At 41.1% G+C, this 25,471-nt stretch overlaps 2 protein-coding genes across 2 annotated transcripts; both read right to left on the bottom strand.

Moving 5' to 3' along the window:
• Positions 1–476: 476 nt before the first annotated feature.
• LOC113097387 (protein TEX261-like) lies at positions 477–4,204 on the bottom strand. The gene is made up of 6 exons (XM_026262628.1): positions 4,009–4,204; positions 2,999–3,078; positions 2,732–2,885; positions 2,578–2,645; positions 2,346–2,448; positions 477–1,301 (listed from the first exon to the last, which is right to left on the bottom strand). The coding sequence occupies exons 1-6, from the start codon at positions 4,076–4,078 to the stop codon at positions 1,186–1,188; spliced, it is 591 nt and encodes a 196-aa protein (XP_026118413.1). The 5' UTR covers positions 4,079–4,204; the 3' UTR covers positions 477–1,185.
• Positions 4,205–13,891: 9,687 nt separating this feature from the next.
• On the bottom strand, positions 13,892–25,471 carry LOC113097384 (shootin-1-like). Its single transcript, XM_026262625.1, has 17 exons — positions 25,357–25,471; positions 25,083–25,132; positions 24,437–24,497; positions 24,151–24,245; positions 22,914–23,094; positions 22,706–22,803; positions 22,421–22,502; positions 22,240–22,334; positions 17,845–17,979; positions 17,353–17,500; positions 16,702–16,882; positions 16,541–16,599; positions 16,302–16,402; positions 16,017–16,046; positions 15,825–15,878; positions 15,161–15,314; positions 13,892–14,269 (listed from the first exon to the last, which is right to left on the bottom strand). Exons 1-17 carry the CDS (start codon positions 25,388–25,390, stop codon positions 14,121–14,123), a joined length of 1,707 nt encoding a protein of 568 aa, XP_026118410.1. The 5' UTR covers positions 25,391–25,471; the 3' UTR covers positions 13,892–14,120.

Here is a 25,471-nt window from a genome sequence, read left to right as displayed (position 1 = left end):
GCTTTTTAATTGATAAGCTCAATTGTTAAGAATGTTTGCAAAAAGATTTCCTGATAATTAAGCACATTAATTTGCTTTAATTGTGAACACTTTTAACATGAATATTTTCTGATAGTTAAACACGTCTAGTAATATCATAAATCAACACATTTTTAGACCTTAGAATTCAAATGTCATCCTAAATGACAATTTTTTAAAAATGAAAAATGTTTTGAAGGCAAATATTTAATTATAAAAGGAAATTTATTAAAAAAAAAATAAAAAAATACATTACACTAAAAAAAAAAAAAAACAAAAAAAAAAACCCAATGCTCTAATTGTTAAATCCAAATAATTCTTAAAAAGCTTTCATTCTCTTAAAGCAAGATTTTCTTTTACGTGATTTTGGGCTGAAATGTGACCTGATATGTTTCTGAGATTTACCCACGATGCATCAGATCCTTATTTGTGCATGACAATATTTACCTTTCAAAAACTCATACAACTGAATTTTATTACACTTCTGTACAGCACACAAATTAAGCATGGCCAACACTATGGCTCTCATGACTGCAGTATTTAAAGCAACATTTTACCCTAAAAAAAGCTTTTTCTTTGCTCGTCACACCACAAGCAGATATAAAACAGATTTATAAATCAACACAAACAATCCTTACTGAAACTGGCTCATCATCAGGTTATTAAAAATGACTTGCTTGAAGTCTAACCTTAAACAAATACTTGTAGTGTAAGATGTGACGAAGAGTGAGTGAACCAAACACTGGATTCAGGGTAAAAGATTTCTTTAAAATGTGAACAAAAAAAATCTATTCATTCATGAGCGCACTAGCTTTCGAAGTGATGCGCTTAGAAGAAAATCAGCAGCAGCCTCAAGAGAAGCCGAAGCCCCTTCCACATTCATCCACGTACAGACAAAAGATCAAGCCTTTATGATTGAAAGACTTCTCTTATCCTTTCATGTCTTTAGATGCCTAAGAAAAAATTAGCTGGCAACTCTGGATATGAAACTACAAACAGTTAAGTTCATTTTTTCAGGTTTATGTGCGTTTGTTCTGATCTGGTCCTCTCCCTCGGCTACAGATTCAATCTCATGATCATCATTTCTCCCACAAAAACAAGCGGTCCACTGAAAGGGGCTGGTGGCCTGAACAAACTCTCCCAAACCCCTCCGTCTGAAGCGCTTTATCAGTACATCTTCTGTCGGCTTGGCAAAACAGCCTCCTTCAGGAAGGAGAAGATGAGCAGGATGCCCGAGCGCTTGCCCCGCTTGCCTTTAGTGAAGTAATTTGACACCACATCATCTGAGAAAAACACAGGTACAGGAAATAATGAACAGGAGTTAAATAGACGGAAGAAGTGGGTGATCAGTAAAGAAAACATTCTGATGATGAGAATATAATATGCACATTGTAATGAAATCCCATTTAGTTTTGATGGCATGTAAATTTGTAAATTACAACAGAATGTATTTATTTGTAATATTTTTTATTAATTATACAAAAAAATCCTTTATTTAAAAACGTATTTTAATACAATATATGTATATATATATATATATATATATATATATATATATATATATATATATATATATATGTGTGTGTGTGTGTGTGTGTGTGTGTGTGTATTAAAAAAATGATCATTTTTATTTTGGATTATTTAAATTTAAGTCTACTGTAAAACAATGCTCAAAGTAAAATTAATATTTGAGTATTTTTGGAGGTACATGTATTAAAAAAATATTTTTAATAAATTATTTTTATTTTATTTGATATTTTATGTAATAAGACTTAATTAATTGATACTTAATGTTCCAAGTAAAATGCATATCTAAATATTTTCTGATGGTATGAATTACAAAAAAAATTAAATTTATTTTTAATAAGATATAAAAAAAAAGGATTCTTTTATTTATCATCATTCAATTAGACTGAACATTTTATAAATAAAAATGAAAATTTTTGGACACTTCTAGCCAGTGATTTTTTTTCATTTTTTATTTAAAATATACTTAAAATTATACTATAAGGCATAAGATAATGCTATTAAATGTGTTATATTATGCATTATGTATTAAACTATGTCATCTATGCTTTTAAAACCCAACTAAATTTTAACTGAAAGGTTTTTCTCCTTAGCAAACTTTGCCCACTTTTTAACATTTTGGACAGATCCAAATATAATTTATTCAATACTTTTCACACAGATTTCTACCATTTTAATGTATGCACCGGTATATCATCGGCCCTGGAAGCATAGTATATCAGGACAGTTCAAGAATAGGGATATAGTTAAAGTTATAGTTTCAAACAGACTGTATGAAAACACAGTTTGCTGTCACTCACCTCCCTGCTGCATAGTGGATGGAAGAACATTTTCTCCAGCAGAGAGGGAAACGAAGAAAGAGAATGGAGTCACCCACAGACATACAGTGAAGTACGCTAGAACCTGAAAACACACACACACACACACACACACACACACACACATTAGTCTGAACTCCATCCTACAGTAAGCTCTGACATCACTTAAGGAGAGTTTTTGTGGTTTAAGTCTTTAAAATGAAAACGAGCCAACCTCAGAGAAAGGATAGTACTCCTCCGCGAAATACTGGAAGGCCATATAGTGGTTCAACACAACCAGTACTGCACAAGAGAGCAAAGACACAGATGAGAAGAGAACACACAAACACACATAAAACATGTCTCCTAAGAGGCTCTTCATCACGCACCACACGACAGAATGAAGTTTGGCGAGGTCAGCATGATATATGGAAACGTCTGCAGTAGACCGAAGTAAACCAGGTTGGTGAAGAGACCCACTCCGATCATGAGCGTGGGGAAACCCTCGAACAGGTAGAGTCCCACCAGCACCGCTGTGGAGAACTGAGAGATGAGAGAACGAGTTAAGATGAAACATATGTAACCTGACATCACAAAGAGCAGGCAATACTGTCTAAAGTGTACCGTTGGAGAAGACATCGTGCTGGTTTACTCACCATAATCATATATTTAATAATGCGGCTGGTGGCGACGGTGTACTCCTCGATTAACTCTGCCAGATAATACAGGCCTGCAGCTGAGAAGACAAAACTACACACTTACACACACAGACTGTACAAGACAACACTTTACTTAAAGCCTTGATGTGTGATGCATCATAAAAAGATTCATAATAAACATTTCAACTTTTCATAACTGTAACTGAAATTCAAATGCATTATTATATTTGCAGATCCCTTGTTACATCTGAAATCGGTTTTCTATTTGCATTATACCTGCTAAAGTGTATCAATGTATAGACGGGTATTATAATGTGATATAACTGTGCTTACAAGTATTCATGGGATCCTAGAGTGCATTATAAGGTGCATTACAAAGCATAATTAATACATTAAAAAACTTTTGCAATGCATTCTATCTATCTATCTATCTATCTATCTATCTATCTATCATCCACAGAGTACAGTTGTAAACATACAGGTACACACAACTTCTGGTTTTTCAGGTTGCCATATTCTCAGTCACCATTTTAATTACATCTGCATATGAGGACAGTGACATTTGTAATGTTTCTTTTTACGACAATGACAACATTCAGCATGTGTCAACCACACTTTGCCGCAAAAATAGTTAAATTAGCCATCAAACATTTGCAATAGACAACTGAGAGATGTGACTTGTCCCTAAAGATTGTGATAAAAACGGTCAGAGCCATTAGTAATCGATGCAGTCCTGTATTCTGGAACACTACCATGTGAAACAGAAAAACAAGTGAAAGCCTGAAACACAATTAGCTTATTGATTATTATGATGATGACGATGATGAGGATTTTAGGCAAAGATATGGGACTTATGTTTTGTTCTAGCTCAGCAAACTGTCAAAATGTTCTACAACGGTATTTTATTTATTTATTTTTTTACCATAAGCTACAATTAAAGCTGTGGGGTTTCTTTGGTCGCGTCAGCAAAAGGGAGTTAGCGGCTAACACTGTGACAGAAAACTCACCGATACCGAGAGTAACGAAACATATCTGCACCACCAGAGACAACCAGCTGAGTAAATAAATAAACCACATCTTTTTAAAAGAGCTAGACGAATAAATACGGGACCGGTAAACAATAAAGGAAATGTGTGTCTCTGCTGCTAGGCTAACTTCTTCTTCTTCTCGGCTTTAGCCGGCGGCTAGCAACCAGCGTGATTAGAGCATTACCGCCACCTTCTGTTCCGGAGTCTGGAACAGAGCGTACTTATTAACCCTTTGAGCGGTACGGTACCACATACGGGATTTAGCACGTTTGGTGACATCCACGACTGCCAAATTCAAACTGTTTTCACTCAATGACCAGTGCTGAGCCAGAGAGAGACATGCACTGCTCTTGTCATATAATCACAACTATGCAGTGTTCTTAACCACATAATGCATATTTAGGTTTCAGACATTTAAATACACATAAGTACTAGTAAAACAATACATTTAGAGTTTGACAAATACAAGCATATGTCTATGGAAGCAACAATAAAAATCCTTTCAAATTATTTTTTTTAGATGGGTTTTATTCATATAAGATACACATGGTGTAAGTAACTATAAAGTTCACTCTGTTCTTCACCCAGTTCACCTGTCACTTATTATTTGTATTTCAGGAGAAATTGATTAATTCACGTGCTGTAAATCCGACTGACAGGACTCTCTGCATTGCAGCACGAACAAACATGGCGGCACCCATCTCACATTGCAGATCATGATCAAGATTATTTAGAAAGGTTTTTAAATGACCAAATATACTTATTTACACATATTTGTGAATCTGAATATCAGATTGTTCATCACCTGGTATGCAAATTTGTGAATAAAAAAAAAGGAAAAACAAAATAAAAGTGATCCATCTGTCATACAGTCTTTTCGTGGCTGCGGTTTGTCATGTGATAAAGCCTGTCGCGTCGCCATGGAAACAGTAAGGGGAAAAGTTCTAAAATAATGGTTGAATTAAAACTCACTTCGGGGGGATCGCTAGAATATTTTAAACTCACCACTGAAAAGGTTAATAAGGTCCTTTTAACAAATTTAAAGAAAGCTTTACTATTTATTTTACTTGCTCATTGTAGCGCAGCTGAAAGGGGAGTTTGATGACAAACAGCGCCACTCAGGCTGGAGGCAGTATTACTCCTTAAACAATAAAACACAAAAAAATTTTACATAATCTTAATTACAGCTACTCACACTGTGGACATTTTCTCAACTAATTTCATTTATAAATGAAATAAAATTAAAATATAATTTCATTAAAATAATGATAATAATAATAATAATAATAATAATAATAATAATAATAAAATATGTCTACACAGATTTCAGCTCTGCTCACTCTGGGGAATTTTTGAACTAATTAGGTACAAAAAAAAGTAAATTAAATTAGAACCTTAAATAAATATATGTCTAGGTTCCAGGTCTGCTAATGCACCAATTAGGTGCATTTATAAATCAAATAAAAACAAATCAAATATGTCTAAATAGATTTCAGCTCTGCTAATGCACCAGTTAGGTATATTTATTAAAATAAATAAAAAATAAGCGAATAAAATTAAATTAAATCAACTTTTTTTCATTAGAAACAAATTCAGTCAAGTGTAGTATAGACAGGCAGGAAGACAGACGTTCAGAAATAAATGGGTTTTCCAAAGGCCTCACACATGTGGATTTTTTCTTCGCTGGCACTTTGTTTTGGTCACATACAGTATTACATCCACATCTACATATCTCTTCAGTCTTCACCTTCTACGTCACACACTCACACAGATGTACACAGACATAAATCAGACACCTTTCAGTTACTGGGGAAAAACATGAATTCCTAATAGTGTTTGTTAGATGAAAAGCTCTCTTGTGTGAGAGGGATCCTTACAGAATGAAATGCATTTTAAAAGGAGAAAGGCAAAAGTGAGTGAGAGTGGAAAATAATTGTACTCTATTTAAAATGCTTTTATCAAAGAATAGGAGTGTGGAGGTGTTAGGAGAAAAGGCTGCCCTTTTCATTCCAGGTTTTTTAGATGGAGGGATAAACTCACCTAAAGGTTTTGACACTTGACAGCTTATACAGCGACTTAGAAATATATTCTGATACTTACCTAATACTTACCGTTTTTTTGTAAATTAGCAGTATTTGCAAGAGATGTCCAGTTTTTACTTTGTGGGTTAGAACTCCTCAGTTATTATTGTGAGTAGTATTATTATTACGCTGGAAAGCATGTCTGGAGAATGGCAAAAAATGATTTTTTGACAGTCTCCACATCAGTAATCGCAAACACTAATTTACAAGGTTGTAGGTAAAAATAAATGATAAGATGGACTTGCTAACATTGAGGCGAAGCCTTGATTTCAATCCCAATGAGATTCTGATCAGACATTATTCTGTGCTAAAAATAAATAAATGGTATGGTATCTTTAAGTCTTTTAGGTTAAGATCAGCTTTACACAATTTTGCATAAGTGTTGCAAGAGATGGCCAATTTCTATTTTTTGGATTATAACTCCTAATTTATGATCGCAGGTGCCAACATGTGAAAGCATGTTCCAAATCAAAATTTCAAAACTGAGTCAAATTAAAAAGGTCAAAATGACAAGATGGACTTGACCATTGCGCCAAACCCTTATTCTCAATTCAAATCAGATTCTTTGGTATTATTTTAACATTGCTGTACAAACCTGAACAAAAGATTTTTCAAGAATAATGCATAATCACATCTGATATTTTCTAATGTTGTGTTTTTTGTTTTACATTTTCATTAACAAAAATGTTAATGTTCAAAAATGTTAATGTTCTCTAATCTCTTTACACAGACATTACATTCTCAGAAAAAAGGTACAAAAGTTGTCACTGGGGTTTCAAAAGGCACAATTTTGTACCAAAAGTATACATATTAGTGTCTAAAAGGTACAAACGCGGACCTTTTGAAAAGTTAGCACCCCAGTGACAGCTTTTGAAACTTTTTTTCTGATGCACTTTATGTGAAAAAAAAAAGATTTTTTTTTTTTTTTACTGAAGTATTTAACCAAGTATGTATTGATAGAAGGCCAAAGTTTTGATTAAAACTCCTCAGTTGTTATTGCAGGAAATTGACACAAGACAAGTGAAACATGTGAGAGCATGTCTGGAGAATGGAACGTCTCGGTTACGTACGTAACCCTCGTTCCCTGATGGAGGAAACGGAGACGTTATGTCGACCGACAAATGGGGTCTCACTTGGGAGGCCAATCATCTCTGATTTTAAGAGAAAACGCCAATGAAATTGGCAAGTGGATTAACACACCTGAGCCACTCCCCGTGCCAGCGGGTATAAATAGGGCGACAGGTGCATCCACTCATTAGGTTTTACGCTGAGGAGCCGAGAACGTGTCCCGGCAACAGCGAATGGTTCAAGGTTGTGGCATGGGGACATAACGTCTCCGTTCCCTCCATCAGGGAACGAGGGTTACGTACGTAACCGAGACGTTCCCTATCTGTCGGTCACTACGAGTTATGTCGACCGACAAATGGGGTCCTATGGAAAACGCCATAACCTGAACCCCGTCACAACCCTGAGGCGCTGCAATTGTTGACAAGCCTTGGCGTGCCACAAAAGCTACGCTTAAGGTCGTAACCTTCCCAAAGCCCCAGCGCAAATTCACTGACCTTGGTACCGAAGGGGCCAAAGGGTGAGTACATCGCTGCTGGAGAAGGCCATGCTGCTGTTCCGCCCACATAAAGTAAATGGAAGGGATTTCAACCTTCGGTGAAAGACAGCTTCAAATCTTCCCTATTTGTTCTTTCAGCTGGCAAGACAATGGGGAAGCGAGCCTTTAGGAAAGGCCGCTACGGAGACCACATCCTACCTGTAGGGAGGTGACATGTGGATATACCGATATGGACTGACCCAGGGGGCAGTACTACATATGGAAGGGGTCTCTGAGGCAGGTCCTACCTTGGAGTAGGGATGGAACGGCTGCCAGAAGAGACCGACAGAACGGTCTGTCAAGGGAAGACACGGGTTTGCCAAGAGGGAAACCTTACCGTGGAAGAATACACATATGGGATTACCCGTAGGGAACCCAGCCATATGGACACCTAGCCCAGTACAGGGGCTGACCGAACTCCGGGCATGCTAACGCCAGTACTGGGCCTGGCGACAGACTGCTCCGCCAAGTCTGACGCCGAGGGTGCTGGAGGATGCTCGACCAGGGTACGCCAACCGGGGAACTCTACTGGGAGAAGAAGGCGCTCACATCCCCGTGTTAGGGGGAATGGCGCAGCAAGCGAGACACCCAGCCAGCCCTTCCCGCCAATTACCTGTTACCCAACACACGGGAAGAAACTGGCTCTACACGGAGGTTGTAAAACCTCGCAAAAGTGTTAGGTGTCGCCCAGCCCGCAGCTCGACAGATGTCTGCCAGAGAGGCGCCGTGCGCCAATGCATAGGAGGAGGCCACACTCCGTGTGGAGTGGGCCCTCACCCCCAGGGGGCACGGCTCGCCTTGGGAATGGTAAGCCAAGGCGATGGCGTCCACTATCCAGTGGGCCAACCTCTGCTTAGAGACAGCCTTCCCCTTCTGCTGACCTCCAAAGCAGACCAGGAGCTGCTCAGAGCTTCTGAAGCTCTGGGTGCGGTCCACGTATATGCGAAGCGCTCTTACGGGACACAGCAACGACAAGGCTGGATCTGCCTCCTCCAGGGGCAGCGCTTGCAGGTTCACCACCTGGTCTCGGAAGGGAGTGGTGGGAACCTTGGGCACGTATCCAGGCCGGGGTCTCAGGACAACGTGAGAGTAGGCCGGCCCGAACACAAGGCACTCTTCACTTACCGAAAATGCTTGGAGGTCCCCGACCCTCTTGATGGAAGTGAGCGCGATCAGGAGCGCTGTCTTGAGAGACAGGAACTTCAGCTCAACCGAATCCAGCGGCTCAAAGGGACCCCTCTGAAGTCCCGCCAGGACAATAGAGAGGTCCCAGGAGGGAATCAGGGGTGTCCTAGGAGGATGTAACCTTCTGGCACCCCTCAGGAACCTAACGATCAGGTCATGCCTCCCCAGGGACCGGCCGTCCACTGCATCGTGATGTGCTGCAATGGCAGCCACATACACCTTCAGGGTGGAGGGTGACAGCCCACGCTCCAGCCTACCTTGCAGGAAAGAAAGCACGACTCTGACCGGGCATCTCCGGGGGTCTTCTCGGTGAGAAGAACACCAATTCGTGAACAGACTCCACTTCAGAGCATAGGCCTGCCTCGTAGAAGGGGCTCTAGCCTGAGTGATAGTGTCTACCACCGCTGGGGGCAGATCACTTAGGTCTGCCGCGTCCCGTCTAGAAGCCACACGTGGAGGTTCCAGAGATCTGGACGCGGGTGCCAAATGGTGCCAAGCCCCTGAGAGAGAAGGTCTCTCCTCAGGGGGATGCGCCAGGGAGGGGCTGTCACGAGGAGCATGAGTTCCGAAAACCAGGTCCGGGTGGGCCAGTAAGGCGCAACCAACAGGACCTGTTCCTCGTCCTCCCTGACCTTGCACAGTGTCTGTGCGAGCAGGCTCACTGGGGGAAACGCATACTTGCGTAAAGCCCGAGGCCAGCTGTGTGCCAGTGCATCTGTGCCCAGGGGGGCCTGGGACAGGGAATAGTACAGCTGGCAGTGGGAGGACTCGTGGGAAGCAAACAGGTCTACCTGGGCTTCCCCGAATCGACTCCAGATCAGCTGGACCGTCTGGGGATGGAGTCGCCATTCCCCGGGGAAAGTGAGCTGTCGTGAGAGCGCGTCGGCTGCACGATTGAGCTCCCCCGGGATGTGGACAGCGCGCAGCGACTTGAGCCACGTCTGACTCCAGAGGAGGAGATGACGGGCGAGTTGAGACATGCGACGTGATCGTAACCCGCCTTGTCGGTTGATGTACGAAACAGCCGCAGTGTTGTCCGTGCGGACCAACACGTGCTTGTCCAGCACTAGCGGACGAAACCGTCGCAAAGCTAGATGCACTGCCAGCAACTCCAGGCAGTTGATGTGCCAAAGCAGTCGAGGTCCTGTCCAGGACCCTGAGGCTGCCTGCCCGTTGCATGTCGCGCCCCAGCCCGAGTTGGAGGCATCTGTTGTGACAACAACGTGCCGGGACACTTGTTCTAAGGGCACGCCGGCCCGTAGAAAGGCAAGGTCCGACCAAGGGCTGAATAGGCGGCGACACATCAGTGTGATGGTGACACGATGTGTACCGCGGCGCCATGCCCATCTCGGGACTCGGGAGTGTAACCAGTGCTGAAGTGGTCTCATATGAAGCAATCCGAGCGGCGTGACTGCGGCTGCGGATGCCATATGCCCCAGGAGCCTCTGAAAGTGTTTCAGCGGTACCACTGTCCTGCCTCTGAAGGAACTCAGGCAGTTCAGCACTGAGTGGGCACGCTCGCTGGTGAGACGTGCCGTCATACTCACCGAGTCTAACTCCATACCGAGATAAGAGATTCTCTGCACAGGGGAGAGCTTGCTCTTCTCTCGGTTGACCTGAAGCCCCAACTGACTGAGGTGCCGAAGCACGAAGTCCCTGTGATCGCACAACTCTTCTCGGGACCGGGCCATAATGAGCCAGTCGTCGAGATAGTTGAGGATCCTGATGCCCACTTCCCAAAGTGGGGCAAGGGCGCCCTCCGCGACCTTCGTGAAGACACGGGGGGACAGGGAGAGCCCGAAGGGGAGGACCTTGTACTGCCATGCCTGACCCTCGAAAGCAAAGCGCAGGAACGGTCTGTGACGAGGGAGGATAGAGACATGAAAGTACGCGTCTTTCAGGTCGATCGCTGCAAACCAGTCCTGGGGCTGGACGCATTTGATAATGCGTTTCTGCGTCAACATCCTGAACGGGAGCTTGAGTAGGGCCCGATTCAAGACTCGCAGATCCAGGATAGGTCGAAGGCCACCGCTCTTCTTGGGCACGATGAAGTAAGGGCTGTAAAACCCCGTCCTCATCTCGGCTGGAGGGACCGGCTCGATTGCATCCTTCGCCAGGAGGACAGCAATCTCCTCGCGCAAGACAGGGGCGTCCTGGACTGCCACCGAAGTCTCGAGCACGCCATTGAACTTGGGGGGTCGCCGGGCGAATTGAATCGCATAGCCGAGTCGAACCGTCCGGATGAGCCAGCGTGACGGGTTGGGCAGTGCAAGCCACGCTCCCAGATACCGTACAAGTGGCACCAAAGGGACAGTCGACATACCCGCAGTGGTGCAGCGATGGGGAGTCGTGCCGGAAGGCCCAGAAGGCACTGCGTCCTGGGTCATCGCAACCACACTCCTCGTGTTCCTGGAGGAACTGGCCAGAGACGCGTGGAGAGGCGTTGCGTCTCCGAACCGCGACCTCTTGGCCGCTGGCGAAAGGGGGCGTCGTGGGTGAGAGTGAGGAAGCTGTGCGTCGCTCATTGTCAAGCCACGAGCCTTGCAACTCGGAGGAAGGAGAATTTGCTCTTTTATTGAAAATGTGGGTACCACTGGCCGTCCGGCCAGTGGCGGAACAGAACAAAACAGAAACTGAAGATTCTCCGCCCGGCCCTCCTCCGGGGGAAGGAGTGGCGCTGTCTTCGCCATCTCCTGAAGAGCAGTTCTCCGCATCTCCGAGTTGCCCGTGTCAGGGCCGCTTGGTCGACCTCCTCGAGGACTTCGCGGCCGGGAGTGACACGGGGGGCGCCGCTCTCCTGCGCGGGGCTCGACGCGCCGGCCTCGAAGAACTCTCGGCACGGGGCGGAGCTGGTGTGGAGGACGCAGGGGGGCGCCCACGGCGACGAGCAGGCTGAGGCGCTACCCGCGACGGAACGGTGGCAACCGGAGAGACACGTCGGGGCAAGATGTGCTGGATGGCCTCAGTCTGCTTCTGTACCGCCGAGAACTGCTGGGCAAAGTCCTCGACAGTGTCGCCGAACAGGCCTGCCTGGGAGATGGGAGCATCGAGAAAGCGAGCCTTGTCCATGTCTCTCATCTCAGCCAGGTTCAGCCAGAGATGCCGCTCCTGGACCACCAGCGTGGACATCGCCTTCCCGAGGGACCGCGCCGTGACCTTCGTCGCCCGTAAGGCGAAGTCAGTCGCCGTGCGCAGCTCCTGCATCAACCCCGGGTCGGTACCACCCTCGTGCATAGCTTTGAGTGCCTTGGCTTGGTGTACCTGCAGGATAGCCATGGCATGCAGGGCAGAGGCAGCTTGGCCCGCAGCACTGTAAGCCTTGGCAGCGAGCGCGGCCGACAGCTTACAGGCCTTGGACGGGAGACGCGGACGATTCCTCCAAGTGGCGGCGTTTTGCCGTCACAAGTGCACCGCAACCGCCCTCTCCACCTGGGGAACCTCCACGTACCCCCTGGCTGCCCCGCCGTCGAGGGTGGTGAGGATGGAAGAGGGAGACGAGCGGCTTCTGGCCGTGAAAGGGGCCGTCCACGACTTCGTCACCTCTTCATGCACCTCCGGGAAGAAAGGCACCGGAGCAGAACGAGGTTGTGAGCCGCGTCCCGCGCCGAGAAACCAATCATCCAGCCGCGAGGGCTCGGGACTGGGCGGTGTGGTCACCTCCAGCCCGATACTCACGGCTGCCCGGGCAAGCATGGCCGACAGCTCCAAGTCAGATTCGGCAGTGGCGACAACACCCGAGGGGGGCAGCCCCGCCGAACCCTCATCCTCAGAGGTCGATAACCCATCCCCCGATGCCGCGATCGACATCTGCTCTTCGGGCGGCGCACCGAAAGACACGCTGGGACCGCCGTGAGACGGCCCAGCAGAATCAATCGGCAGCTGCACGGGACAGGCGCTGCGGGAGGAGTGAGAGGTCCGTGGGGCGTGGCCCGGCGGAGAAGCTCTCACTGTAATCCTCAGATCTCCCAGAGCGCCAGCCGGCGGCCCTCTGCTCCCAGAGAGACCGGGACGGGTGGCGACAGAGGGGTCTGCTGCACTCCCCTTGAGGAGTGAGAGACGCGATCGCAGCGCTGCCATGTTCATACGCCCACAATAGACGCATGAATCATCCACGAGCGCAGCCTCAGCGTGTTGGACGCCCAGACACTGCAGACAACGCTCGTGACCGTCAACCGAAGACAGGAAACGACCGCATCCAGAAGGACACGGACGAAACGGCATCTTGAAAAAGACGCGAATCGTCCGTGATTTGCTCTTTTAGAGAACTGTCTCTTTTAGCCGAAGCGCCCAGGGGAATCGCCGCTCGCAGGGACACCACTGTAACGCGCCGTCACACCGACCAGGAACAGCTCTACCGAAAACAAAGATGAATGGCTTTGTAGTGATCTTCTTCATCGACTACTCGGCTCCGAAGCAAAAATCTAATGAGTGGATGCACCTGTCGCCCTATTTATACCCGCTGGCACGGGGAGTGGCTCAGGTGTGTTAATCCACTTGCCAATTTCATTGGCGTTTTCTCTTAAAATCAGAGATGATTGGCCTCCCAAGTGAGACCCCATTTGTCGGTCGACATAACTCGTAGTGACCGACAGATAGGGAACTTATTTTGCCAAATCAATAATCCCAAAAACAAGGTCGAAGCCTTGATCTCAGTCCAAATGGGAATGGTATTGCATTAGGATTGCAATACAAATCTGAAAAACAAATTTACCAAGAATGACACATAATAAAACCCGAGCAGGGTGAAATACTGCTTTTATGAATATAGAACAATGTCACATTAAAATAATTTGAGTTTCAATGCTTTTAAAATGTCAATGTCGAATTTGTAATTCAGCAAAATTAGGGAACTGTTAAAAGGTCCAAATACTTGTGCAAGTCCACTATTCAAGAAAGTCAAGTCTTTTAATGAAGAATTCACATCTCAAAAGCACAAATATCCAACACAACAGCAAACGCAGACTGAGTGCGAAGAAAAGACAGACTGAGTATGTGCAGAAAAAATGTCTTTTATTTCTTTCATAATTCAGTTTTGAATGCATGGGTCCTTGGTTTTTTCATCGCACAGTTAACAGGGTTAATGCTTTATTCAGCTTTGTGACATTTACTTTTAACAGTTTCCGAGAGGCATCTGGCAGAAGGAAATAGGCGTTGAAGTCATACTTAGTTCAACATTGTGTTTTTTACAAGTGCAGAAGGTCAGACTAAAAGACCCTCAAAACTCACTTTTCTTCCCATATAATGGACTCGGAAGCCTTTATGCGAGAGATTCTCTTCTCACGGTTCTGCTGAAGTCTCCGGAGCACTGGGGCACTTCCACTCTCCCCCGACCAGGGCAAAGAGCTCGAGACGGGCACGGCTGCGGGTGGATCTGTGAGTGGGAGAGGAAACATCGACTTTAAGCTTTAGTTAACTGCATTAAGTTATAATGCAGCTTGCACAAAATTTCATAACCAACCAATAAAAAGAAGCTGCTTTTTAAGTGCAACCAATTTGACCAATAAATCTGATTCTAAAAAAATATAAAATTGATTTCCTTTTCAATAAGCTAATAATGCTATCCCAAAATATATCTTTTTACAATAATAAGACATGTCTACAAACTTTAAGGTAGTGTTCACTGAGAAGCAAAATTGCATAAAACATTAAAACTTGTTTTCAGAGAGTGTATTTTCTTAAGCATAAACCTTGCTTCATGTTTGCCAAATATTCTATATCTTATTTACTTAGACAGCTCTGCCTTTTGGAGGTTTAGTCTACTAATAAACAGTTAAAGTAAAAATAGATAAATACACATGTTATGTATCTATAAAAAAAATAGATAAATTTATATGTTTTTATGTTTTGTATACCTGTATGTGAGTTGGTTGATCAGTTTTTTTTTTATTAATTCCTAAAAACATTTGTTAAATATTGTAATTTTTTAAAAACATTTATCAGTTCAGTCACATTTTTTTTATTTATACATTATATAGACACAATATATATACAAGCTAGTATATAATGTTTAAGCTTGTATATATTACAAAACAGGGATAAAAGATGATTATAAATGTTAAATCTGGATAACAGAGAAATGAAAATACATGATAAATCTGCAAATAAATTCAGAATTCACTGTTTTAGCTTACGGTATGCTGATGTTTCTAATAATAAACTTTAGGGTTGACCAGTTTCATATAAGATGACGCACATTTAAATGCATCAGCAGTTTAAATGATACTTTTAAGGCCTTTGATAGAGCAAAAGGGAAAGATGGTACCTTTAGGTTTGGATGGAGAAGGAGGGCTCCCTTTTTCATCACCCATGGCCCGTCTTCTTCTCTGGAGCACCATCTGAAGCTCCGCCTCCCCAACATTACGGCTGAAGCGTTTTTTAGATTCCACCCTTCGAGGGCCAGGCCTCCTCATGCAATCCTGATGTGAACCAGCCAATAAAGTTACATTAATACAATGAGCAATGAGAGATCATATATGATATTGATTTAACAGTGGTTAAGGGGTGTTTTCCCTAAAACTACCTTAACTGTGGTAAAAGTACTAGCACACGACCCTATTATAAAATGGATGCAAACAGTAATATAATAAAACATTACCAGTGTTTAATAAATACAATTATCAGTAACAGCTATCACTAAAGACTGGAGTAATGATGCTGAAAATTCAGATTCGCATCACAGGAATAGATTATATCTTAAAATACATTTAAATAGAAAACTGTTATTTTATATTGAAATAATATTCCACATTGGTTGTCTGTATTTCTGTTCAAATAAATGTAGGCTTGACAAGACTCCGTAATTTTGAACCGATGTGTGTCAAAATATTTGCACCCATATTTTATTTAATTATCTGTGGACCTTGCATACAGCTTGTCTGAGTATTAAAAGTAATCAGTAGTCCACATTTTAAGAGATCTTCTTTTACCAGCATCCCCTGTAACTCCAGCACAGCTGATTTCCGGTTCTCCGACCTCTGCTCCTGTTAACGTCAATTATTTTGATTAATAATATTTTGTCATTTCTGAACAGTTACTCTCTTAAAATATAATTCACAAGCAATGTATGAATTTGTTTAGGCATGTCATCACGCACACACAGAACAGTAGTATTGAAATACCTTCCATGCATTTTCATCCTCTGACACAGCCTGAAAAGCAAAAATATTTTTTTTATTATTCTGTTTAAACAGGCCAATATTTAAGGAATGTCTAAAACATAGATTATCTTAAAAAGGTGTGTTTTATTAACTGAAATCATTGTCCTACTGTGAGAACTGTATGTGATGCACACAAGCTCACGGGAATTTTTTCCATCACTCATTTGATTATTGTCATACAGACAGTGTTGGCGAATCAATGTACAATTGATGTTCAGCAAAACATGTCATAAGTAGCAGACACACCTGTGGCGTTCTGAGAATAGGTTTGAGCACAATGCCTTTCTTGATTCTTTCCATCATTTCATCCACAGCTCTGGACTTCACATCCTCCGTAATTGCGGGATCTGTGAGAAATTGAGCACAGTATTCATAGAGGATGGAAGAGCAGCGCCTGTTGTCTTTTAAATTATTGTATTGTTCCTTTCTGTCAGCTGTTGATTTATCCTTTCACATAATACGGATGTAAGGTATGACTGTCTTACTTGCAGTTTGAGTGGTGTTGTTTCCTCCCTTCTTTCTGTTCCTCAAAGCCATTAATGGGCTAAAAATACAATGGATCTGCTTTTGATAAAGTTTTGGAGATGCTTCCAGTAATGTATTTTATGGTTGAAATTAACATAAACATAAGGTGTTGAAGACTCACTCAGTGACAGTTGAAGATGAAGGAGGAGGTGGTGGAGGTGGTGGAGGAGGAGGTGGTGGTGGCGGTAACAATGACGGAGGATCGGCTGAATTTTTGTTTGTCTCATTCAACTGGTTAGATTGGTTAGATTCGATGGAAGAAAGTTGCTCCATCTCTCTCTGTTTATTCTTGAGCAGCTTGACTGATTGCAAGATAAACAATTTAAATTTAAATTTAAACATTGCAATTAAAATATTGATTATCTTATAACAAAATAATAATATTTAAGAGTAAAAATTTCCAAAATATAGTACTATTACTCCCCGGTGGGAACATTCAATTGCTTTTCAATGGCTCTTTCAAAGCTCTGAAGACATGGAGGTCTCAAGCATGTCTAATCTAGGCATCAACTTTTACTCAAATTGTCTTTGGTTTCTCCTAAAACTTGGTGAGAATTGAATACGAGTCCATATTGAGACTTTGATTGCAGACTTTATTATTAAGGCCAATCTGAGTTTGAGACATTGTTGAAATCTCTTTTGAAGAGGGACATATGTGAGATCTTTTTTCTCTGGAGAAAAATCTGAGAATTCGGTCTCCACCTGCCCTACATTTCAACTCTTTTCACTTTTTCAGCATCATAATATAGATAACTTTTCAGATAAGACTTACTTTCCTCCTGAAGTGCATTAACAGATTGTTGCGAGTCTTTTAGCTGAATCTCAAACTCGCTCCTCTCTTTCTCGCTGATCTCCAGCTTTGTTCTTACTGCGGCCAGATCGGACAGAGAGTTGAGATCCTGAGCCGCTGTCTGAGAAATCTGTATCGATGGATACAATTAAAGCTAATTCAATTATCACATGACACTGGTTGACGTTTTAGGATCGTTTCAATTGAAAATCCACAAGCTACCTCCACAAAAAAAAGAAATAATTCAAATATTATAATAATTATTTAAGTTTAAGTATAGTGTAAATAAAATAAAAAAATCAATTATTTACAGTGGTTTTTCACAGCTTTTATTTATACGTACAAGAAATGAAGTAAATATCTGGGGAAAACTGGATTGGGAATCGATGCAATGGATTCAAATGTTTCCCAACCACATCAGCATCACAACTCCACATCTCGGATATGAACACCTGAATACATTGACACACTCACCTGGTTTTGGTAACAGAGTCGTATCTCTTCCAGAGCTTTGCTGATTTCAGTCACTTGACTCAGAGCTTGTTTTAGTTGTTTCTCAGTCTCTGCGTTCTGAATCTGTCTCTGGGTTTCCTGCTGTTTCACCAGCATCTGTAAGGAAAAAACAATCTTGATCAATCAGTCTATCTATCTATCTATCTATCTATCTATCTATCTATCTATCTATCTATCTATCTATCTATCTATCTATCTATCTATCTATCTATCTATCTATCTATCTATCTATCTATCTATCTATCTATCTATCTATCTATCCATCCATCCATCCATCCATCCATCCATCCATCCATCTACATGCCAAACCTCAAAAACCTCTCTTCAAATTTTCACACTTACACCACAGAAGGTCTAAACATCCTTCAGACTCATTTTTATACGTCAACATCCAAATTTCATTTCAAAGACCTTTCCAGCATTATATTTTATTTGTTGAGCTCAGTGAGCATGTTAATTATTTATGTGAATTATCAGAAAGTTTTCATTCAGCACAAAACCTCAACAGAATCAGTTCAGTTTGGGAAACCAAAAATCATCCATTATCTCCCCGAAATTGCAGATTACAAGAAGCGTACTTGTTGAAAAGCAGAAATGGCGATCAGGAAAGGGAAGTGGAAGTTCGTCATGTGTTGGACTGTTTGGACTCTCACTTCTCACCTCCATTCACTGCCCTTTCGTTCAGCTCGCAAGAAGAGCAGACCTAAATCACCAAGTGTGACCCCTGTGGAGGTGCAATTACAAGGAAAAGTGCATGTGCTTGGCGAGTAAACGAACGCATCTCTTTGTGCGAAGACGCCCTATATTTTCTCCCTTTCGAATTAGTCCATCATTAGGCTCTCTATGATGGGAAAAAAACCACTGAACGTGAAAAAGATGAATGTGTTTTCAAAACACAAATGGAGGGGGTGGCGATAAAGAATGTCATTCAAGCTGTGTGGTGTGTGGCCGCACATTCAGAATGAGTTTGAGTGGTGCGCAAACCGTCGGGGTCCCTTTCACAGGTGAAGGCCCCCTGTTGGGACCCCATTATGTCTGTGTCTGCAAATGGGGAACAATATACACAAAGCTGACAAAAGAGATGTCGGATAGGAAGTGTCAAACAAGGACAGGGGTTTAAAGAGCTGCCGAATTTCAAACTGCTATCTTGATGGGTGCTAATTAACGCAGGAAGAGACGAGGGATGCAAAGACAGATGCCACCTTTATGTGGAGATGCTCATTTAGACTGAATGAACACAAAATGGACTAGTATTAACAGAGCCAGCTGGACTGCAGTGGTCAAAGAGTGTGTGCTATCCCAACCCAGTGTTTTCTCTTCTTTGTTTCGTGTTTGTTTCATTAATGAAGGTTCACAGTCATGAGTGTGAATTGACCGGATCCAGCCCAGATCTCTCATGGCCCTTGTATACACTTGACCAAATCGGAAGACAGCCCACTACATCCATTCTACTCTCTATTGATTCAGATATTGTCATGTTGTCTTCCAGGGCATGTAGGCCTTTGAGCGAGAAGTGTGTTTTAATGTCCAGATTAACTAAACTGTTAGGTAGGCTAGCTATCATATGATAATGTATCAGTATAAATATGTTTCTTGAATTTTTAACAATTTATTTAATTATGAGTTTATTTCTTATGCTTCTGTTATGATTATTTTTATTTTTTAATATGTGGGCTATATATAAAGCACACTTTGAATTCCAATTTGAAATGTTCTATACCAGTGGTTCCCAACCTTTTTCAACTCGCGGCCCACACAACCAAACACATATGTTTGCGCGGCCCACTTCAAAAAAATTAACTGACCCCGCTATTGTTGGGTTAATAACTTAGTACTCAGAAGCTAGATTTTAAACTATATTTATTGAATAAACTAGGGCTGTGCGATATGGACAAAAAAAAAAAAAAACTATCGCGATTTTTTTGATCAATTTTGCAATTGTGCTTTTACAGTCATAAATGCATTCAGGATTAATTTGAAACATATTTTCAAAAGAAAACCAATCAGAGCTTTATCAAAAAGTTGTAACATCTCTAGAACAGACATAAGTCAAAATTATCACTATAGTGAAGATGTAAAAAAAATGTATAGACTTGTGGCAAAAAAAATAAAATAAAAAAAAATCCTGTATACAGGGACTTTTTTTTTCTTTTTTGTCATGCATTGTTCATAGAGCTCATTAATTGTAGCGGTGCCTCAGGTGTTTGCAGTGTGTATACAGTATGTGTATGCGGTCAGCAGTGAGAGCGCATAAATATAACGCGAAAGCACATTAAAATAATGCACGAGTGCGAATCTCTCTGTTTGCAGCAGATTTCCTTTGCTCTGTCACAAAACCGGTCGTGCTTGCTCAGATACACGCTGCTTTGCGAGGAGAGAGTGTGCACACTTAAAACGTGTCTCCTCTCACTTAAACTGCATCCTGTTCACTAACAAATTCACTCTATGCTCATGTGTTAGACATGAATTATTTGAACCGCAGTGAGAACGCTCTGATCCGTCAACATTGGCTCAGAAAAAAGGCGCATCACAGACAGTGTGTGAACCTGGAGTTAGGCATATGCGCACGCTCAAATCGTGATTTTAGGACGTTTTCTTTAATCGCACAGCCCTAGAATGGACTGGAAATGAACAGAAAATAATTGGCGGCCCACCTGCAATACCACCGCGGCCCACTAGGGGGCCGCGGACCACAGGTTGAAAACCACTGTTCTATACAAATAAAGTTGTTCTGACTAAAAAAAAAAAGTCAACAAAAAAGGTGTGTTTGCCCCTTTAAATTGTTATATATTTTTTTTTTTTACAAATAATATCTAATAATTTGATATAATAATTTATTACAATTTATATATATATATATATATATATATATATATATATATATATATATATATATATATATATATATATATGCCGCTTTTGAAATGTCCAATTCAAACACACTTCTGCGGCGCGTGAGCGTCAATTGAGGTTAAATAAGAGTCCAACGTTTTTCCGGAGAGTGATTTCAAATAAATCACAAATAAAGCGGTTATCACTGAGAATTCGTTACAAACTTTATCATCAAGAAACTTAATGTAGCCTACATGAGGAAAAGGGTTCGTATTTACATCTAGATGGAAATGAACCTACACGGAACTGAACCCAAAGACCAAAGTATATAACTTACTAAATTTAAATTTAGTAAGATTTGCCGAATAGACAGTTTTAATTTGTCTGTCACTGCTTCTGGATTGTGGAATTGAAAGACGTCCGTCAGTGGGTGAGTAACATTATTTGCGCCATTGTTCGCTACTTTATGAAAGCCAAATTGGTAAAATAATGTTTTTATAACGTATTTTCAGTCAACGCGGTAAACATAGTCTCTGCGTGATGAATGAATATGCTACAGACCACATGTCAAAACGGTAAAGGAAAGGATTCTAGTCAAGACGTGCCACAGCCCAACGTTTGCGTAATATCTTGTCTGTTAAACATGCAGATGCTTCCTTCTCCACTTTTAATATCCCATGAGCCTCTGTGAAGTTTGCCGTTGCTTGAAAGAATCAAATTGCTTCTCAAAGGGGCATTTGAAAAGGAGTAAATTCATTCATAAGCGTTGTTAAACCTTGTTATTAGTTTTTACTGTGCGTTTTGTTTATGATAAAGAATCAACAGTTTAAATAGCAGATCTGCAAATATAAATTTTTTACATTTCATTTTCATGCTCAGATGAGTTGTTGACCACTGTCTTCATAATATATAACTGAACTGCATGAAAAATTGCACTGGCTACTTCTGACAATTGTGATGGTTTGATGTTTTATATATATATATATATATATATATATATATATATATATATATATATATATATATATATATATATATATATGGAGGTGTTCATCGAGTTTGTACAGTGTGATCATGATAGATTTGTATCGAAACGCATGATTATTGGGGAAAAAGCAAGCACAAAGGTCCACCCCATCAGTAGGGATGTAAGCAGATTGTAAGAAAATGTAAGAATAAGATCCTTGCCATGAGATTGTGTTGGACCTCGTATATCAGAGCGTCCAAAACTTGTACATGCTCAAACCATTAACTTTTATGGCTGTGTTCATACATAACACAGAACTTATTGCAAGTAAGAAAACTTGAGCTGCAGCCGATTTGCTGGCATTTTGGCAACTGAACAAAAACAAATGTGTAATTTATAGATGAGGGGTATACTGTATGTGACAAAGCACCCATTCAATGACTGAAGTAAGAAGTCTTTGCAGCTTTATTTATCTAAAATCTGTTGTCCTTTTTTGCAGTTTTGCCAAATTACATATTCATTATTTGAGATTTTTACATCTGTAATTCAAAGAGTACCTGGTGTGCAAAAACTTCAGCATGCTGCCTGAGTCCTTGCTCTATTTCGAGCTTCTGAGACATCTCTGTAAACTCTTCTGTAACCAGCTGGGACACTGGGGCATGAACACACAGAGAAACTACCATCAACCTGTTGTTCTGTAGGTGCTCATTAATGGTGAAATATATTCGGCTGACTCACCTCTCTTCATTTTATTCACAGTCCTGCTCTGCTTACTGAACTTCCTCAGAAGGGCCTCTTTCTCTCCGACCTCCAACACCAACTTAAGAATAGAATAAGAGTTCGAAGTTTCTTGAATTCAGTGTCTTAGAATTCAACCCACATATAAATGAAAGTAGGGCATTGATGAGACCCATAAAGATCCCTAAATTGAAGTAACATTGGTAACATAGTTTCCATTGCAATTTTGGGGTTAATTGTTTTCTCTGACATTTCTGACCACATGCAGGCACCTGGCCATTATACCTTGTCCTTCAAATCTTCCTTCTCTTTCTTAAGAAGCTCCACCTGTGCAGTGAGTTGAATTTTTTCCCCGAGTAACCGGTCTACAGATGACTGAAGTTCTGTACAAACACATTGGAGATTTTGAACTGTTTAACTGTTTCTATTCTTAGACAAGATTATGCATATTTCAACTGCTTTCGAGGCTTGTAGAATATAGAAATTAAGCTACCTCTAATTTGATTCTGACTCATGAGAAGTGGATCTTCACTGCTCTCTTCTTCAGAGACCAGCTCAGAGCTGGGATCAGCCTCGGGGTCCAGGTTCAGGATGGAGAAGTTTTCTGGCATTTCTGAAATCAGGGGAAGTATAGCCTGGCTTTGCCTCTTTAATACCTTGAAATCTTTATTCACCTGTGGGTTCAAAAGTTTTACCATTTTAAGCATCAATATCCCTTGCCCCTTTATTTATTAATCCAATAAGAACAATATACTATACCATTTATAACGGTGAATGGAGTATGGCACCATTACCCAGGTCCATAATTTGCTTTGAGTTTCATTCTTACATCATCATTAAAATATTTTTTTTCTTTACTGCGAAAACATTTTTAAAAATCGAAAGAAACCTTTTAAGCTAAAAAAGAACATTTTGTACATTGGAAAGTTTCTATGGATGTTAAAGGAATAGTTCACCCAAAACTGACTAGATTTGGGAAAAATGTACACAGCCTCAGGCCATCCAAAATGAGTTTGTTTATTCATAGGAACAGATTTGGAGAAACATAGAATTGCATCACTTGCTCACCAGTGGATCCATTGGAGTGTATGGGTTGCCATCAGAATGAGAGTTTATAAAAGCTGATAAAAACATCACAATAATCCACACAACTCCAGTCCATCATTTAAGGTTTGGTGTAGCCAAAAGATGTGTGTTTGTATTAAACAAATCCATCAAGAAATTGTAAACTTCAAACCACTGCTTCCGGGTAAAATACAAGTCCGATCAATAAAAAAGCCAAAGCAGTACTAAAACAAATGTGTGTGGATTTAATTATTTAATATATTATTTAATATATATATATATATATATACAGTATATATATATTATTATTTTTTTTATTTTTTTTTATCAAGATGTTAACTGGACTGGAGTGGTATGGATTTCTTGTTGGTAATTGTGATGTTTTTATCATCTTTTATAAACTCATTCTGATGGCACCCATTCCCTGCACTGTATCCATTGGTGAGCAAATGTTGTAATGCTAAATTTCTTTAAATCTGTTCTGACAAAGAAACAAACTCATGTATATCTTAGATTGCCTAAGGGTGAATATATATTTTTTGTGAATTTTCATTTTTGAGTTGACTAATAACTAGTTTGGAGAACATCATAGGTTGTAATTAATATAGGGGATGTGAAATAATCAGCAAGCCGTTAGATTTGTGAGAAAAGGGAAGTGTGGCTACCTTCAGTGCAAAGGCCTCTGCGGTCTCCCTGCACGATCGCTCAATCTGAAACTGCATCTCTAACACATCCAGCTCCTTGAGCAGTTGAGCAGAGGCTGAAAGTAGTTATATAAATCAAATGGACACATTTTCAGTGACACTTCAAGTAGTTCTGGCAAAGTGATAGTTCGTTCAATAACAGTTAAGTTCTCAGAATATTTTTCATTGTGAGACTTCAATTGTTTTTCCTTCTGTAGATGAGTTGAAATATAAGGATATTGCCAAAAGACTCCCACAGATATCTCACCCTCCTCCATCCTTGACAACTTTTCATTCGCCTCATCTCGCTCTTTCTCCAGAATCTCACACTGTATAACAGATTATACAATGACAAATAGTTATTTTAATACTTAAATCCATTACTGAAATATTGAGCAAAACACTTAAGAAAGGATTCTGTTTGTGGAGAATGATTGCATACTAGCATAACAGGACAGAAAATTAACCATTATGTGCAACTTTATATTGTATTTAAGACTCTCACAGTTGAAAATGTATTTCCCGCAATTGTGATATCAGTTAATGTTATTAAGGCATTGCATCTTGTAGCTGTAATAAGAAGGGGCCTCCAAAGAGGCTGGTTTTATTTGCTTCCACATTGCTTTTGAAACCTCTATAATTTACAGTAAGAATTTCGTACGCAGCAAATTGTCTGCATTAGAAGATGACCAAAACGTGTGGCATACAGAAGATCACACTGTGTTGAATATCTTATCCCATAATGCATTCTTATCAACATTGACTTAAGTATGCAACAATGTCATTTGACATTAATGTAGTATACTGCTGTTTAAAACATTTATCATTGCATGTTAAATGTTTTTACATACTTTTTAAAATAGTGTACACTAAAAGTGTGAACACAGCCACTCTCAGATTTAAGCAGATATTACCTCAATGTCTCGTTCATCTTCTGAAGACAGGATGTTCTCCTCTTCAAAATCTAAGAGGCAACAGATGAAGTCACACTGTTCATCTGTTTCATACACTATATTTACAGTATTAGTAAAAGGCAACCCTTTTGTTCTGTAAGTGAAGTAATTCATTTCCTACATTACTGTGCTAGGATCACTGGACTGACAAACATATTTTATTACCCAGCTCATCCAATAGACTAAAAATCTATTTTGAGAGTTTTTAAAGTGAGAAATAGTGAATGTATCCAACCTGAAATTCTTTCGTCTGGTTCAAGATTCCACATGATTTCTCAAGCTTCTTCTTCACGTCTGATCTTCTAGATCCCTCTGTGTTTCTGTGTCTGTCACTTTGCGTTTGACCATGC

Source organism: Carassius auratus, unplaced genomic scaffold, assembly GCF_003368295.1.
Source record: "Carassius auratus strain Wakin unplaced genomic scaffold, ASM336829v1 scaf_tig00216216, whole genome shotgun sequence".
Taxonomy (NCBI): domain Eukaryota; kingdom Metazoa; phylum Chordata; class Actinopteri; order Cypriniformes; family Cyprinidae; genus Carassius; species Carassius auratus.
This window is presented reverse-complemented; position numbering and strand designations above follow the sequence as displayed.

Coding starts and splice junctions, on each gene's coding strand:
- LOC113097387 (XM_026262628.1), bottom strand. CDS start 4,078: ATGTGGTTTATTTATTTACTCAGCTGGTTGTCTCTGGTGGTGCAGATA. Junction 2,646..2,731: donor AAACTTCATTCTGTCGTGTG/GTGCGTGATGAA, acceptor TCTCTTGTGCAG/TACTGGTTGTGTTGAACCAC. Junction 1,302..2,345: donor ATCCACTATGCAGCAGGGAG/GTGAGTGACAGC, acceptor TGTTTTTCTCAG/ATGATGTGGTGTCAAATTAC.
- LOC113097384 (XM_026262625.1), bottom strand. CDS start 25,390: ATGTGGAATCTTGAACCAGACGAAAGAATTTCAG. Junction 24,246..24,436: donor GTTGTCAAGGATGGAGGAGG/GTGAGATATCTG, acceptor AACTACTTTCAG/CCTCTGCTCAACTGCTCAAG. Junction 15,879..16,016: donor AGGATGAAAATGCATGGAAG/GTATTTCAATAC, acceptor TGACGTTAACAG/GAGCAGAGGTCGGAGAACCG.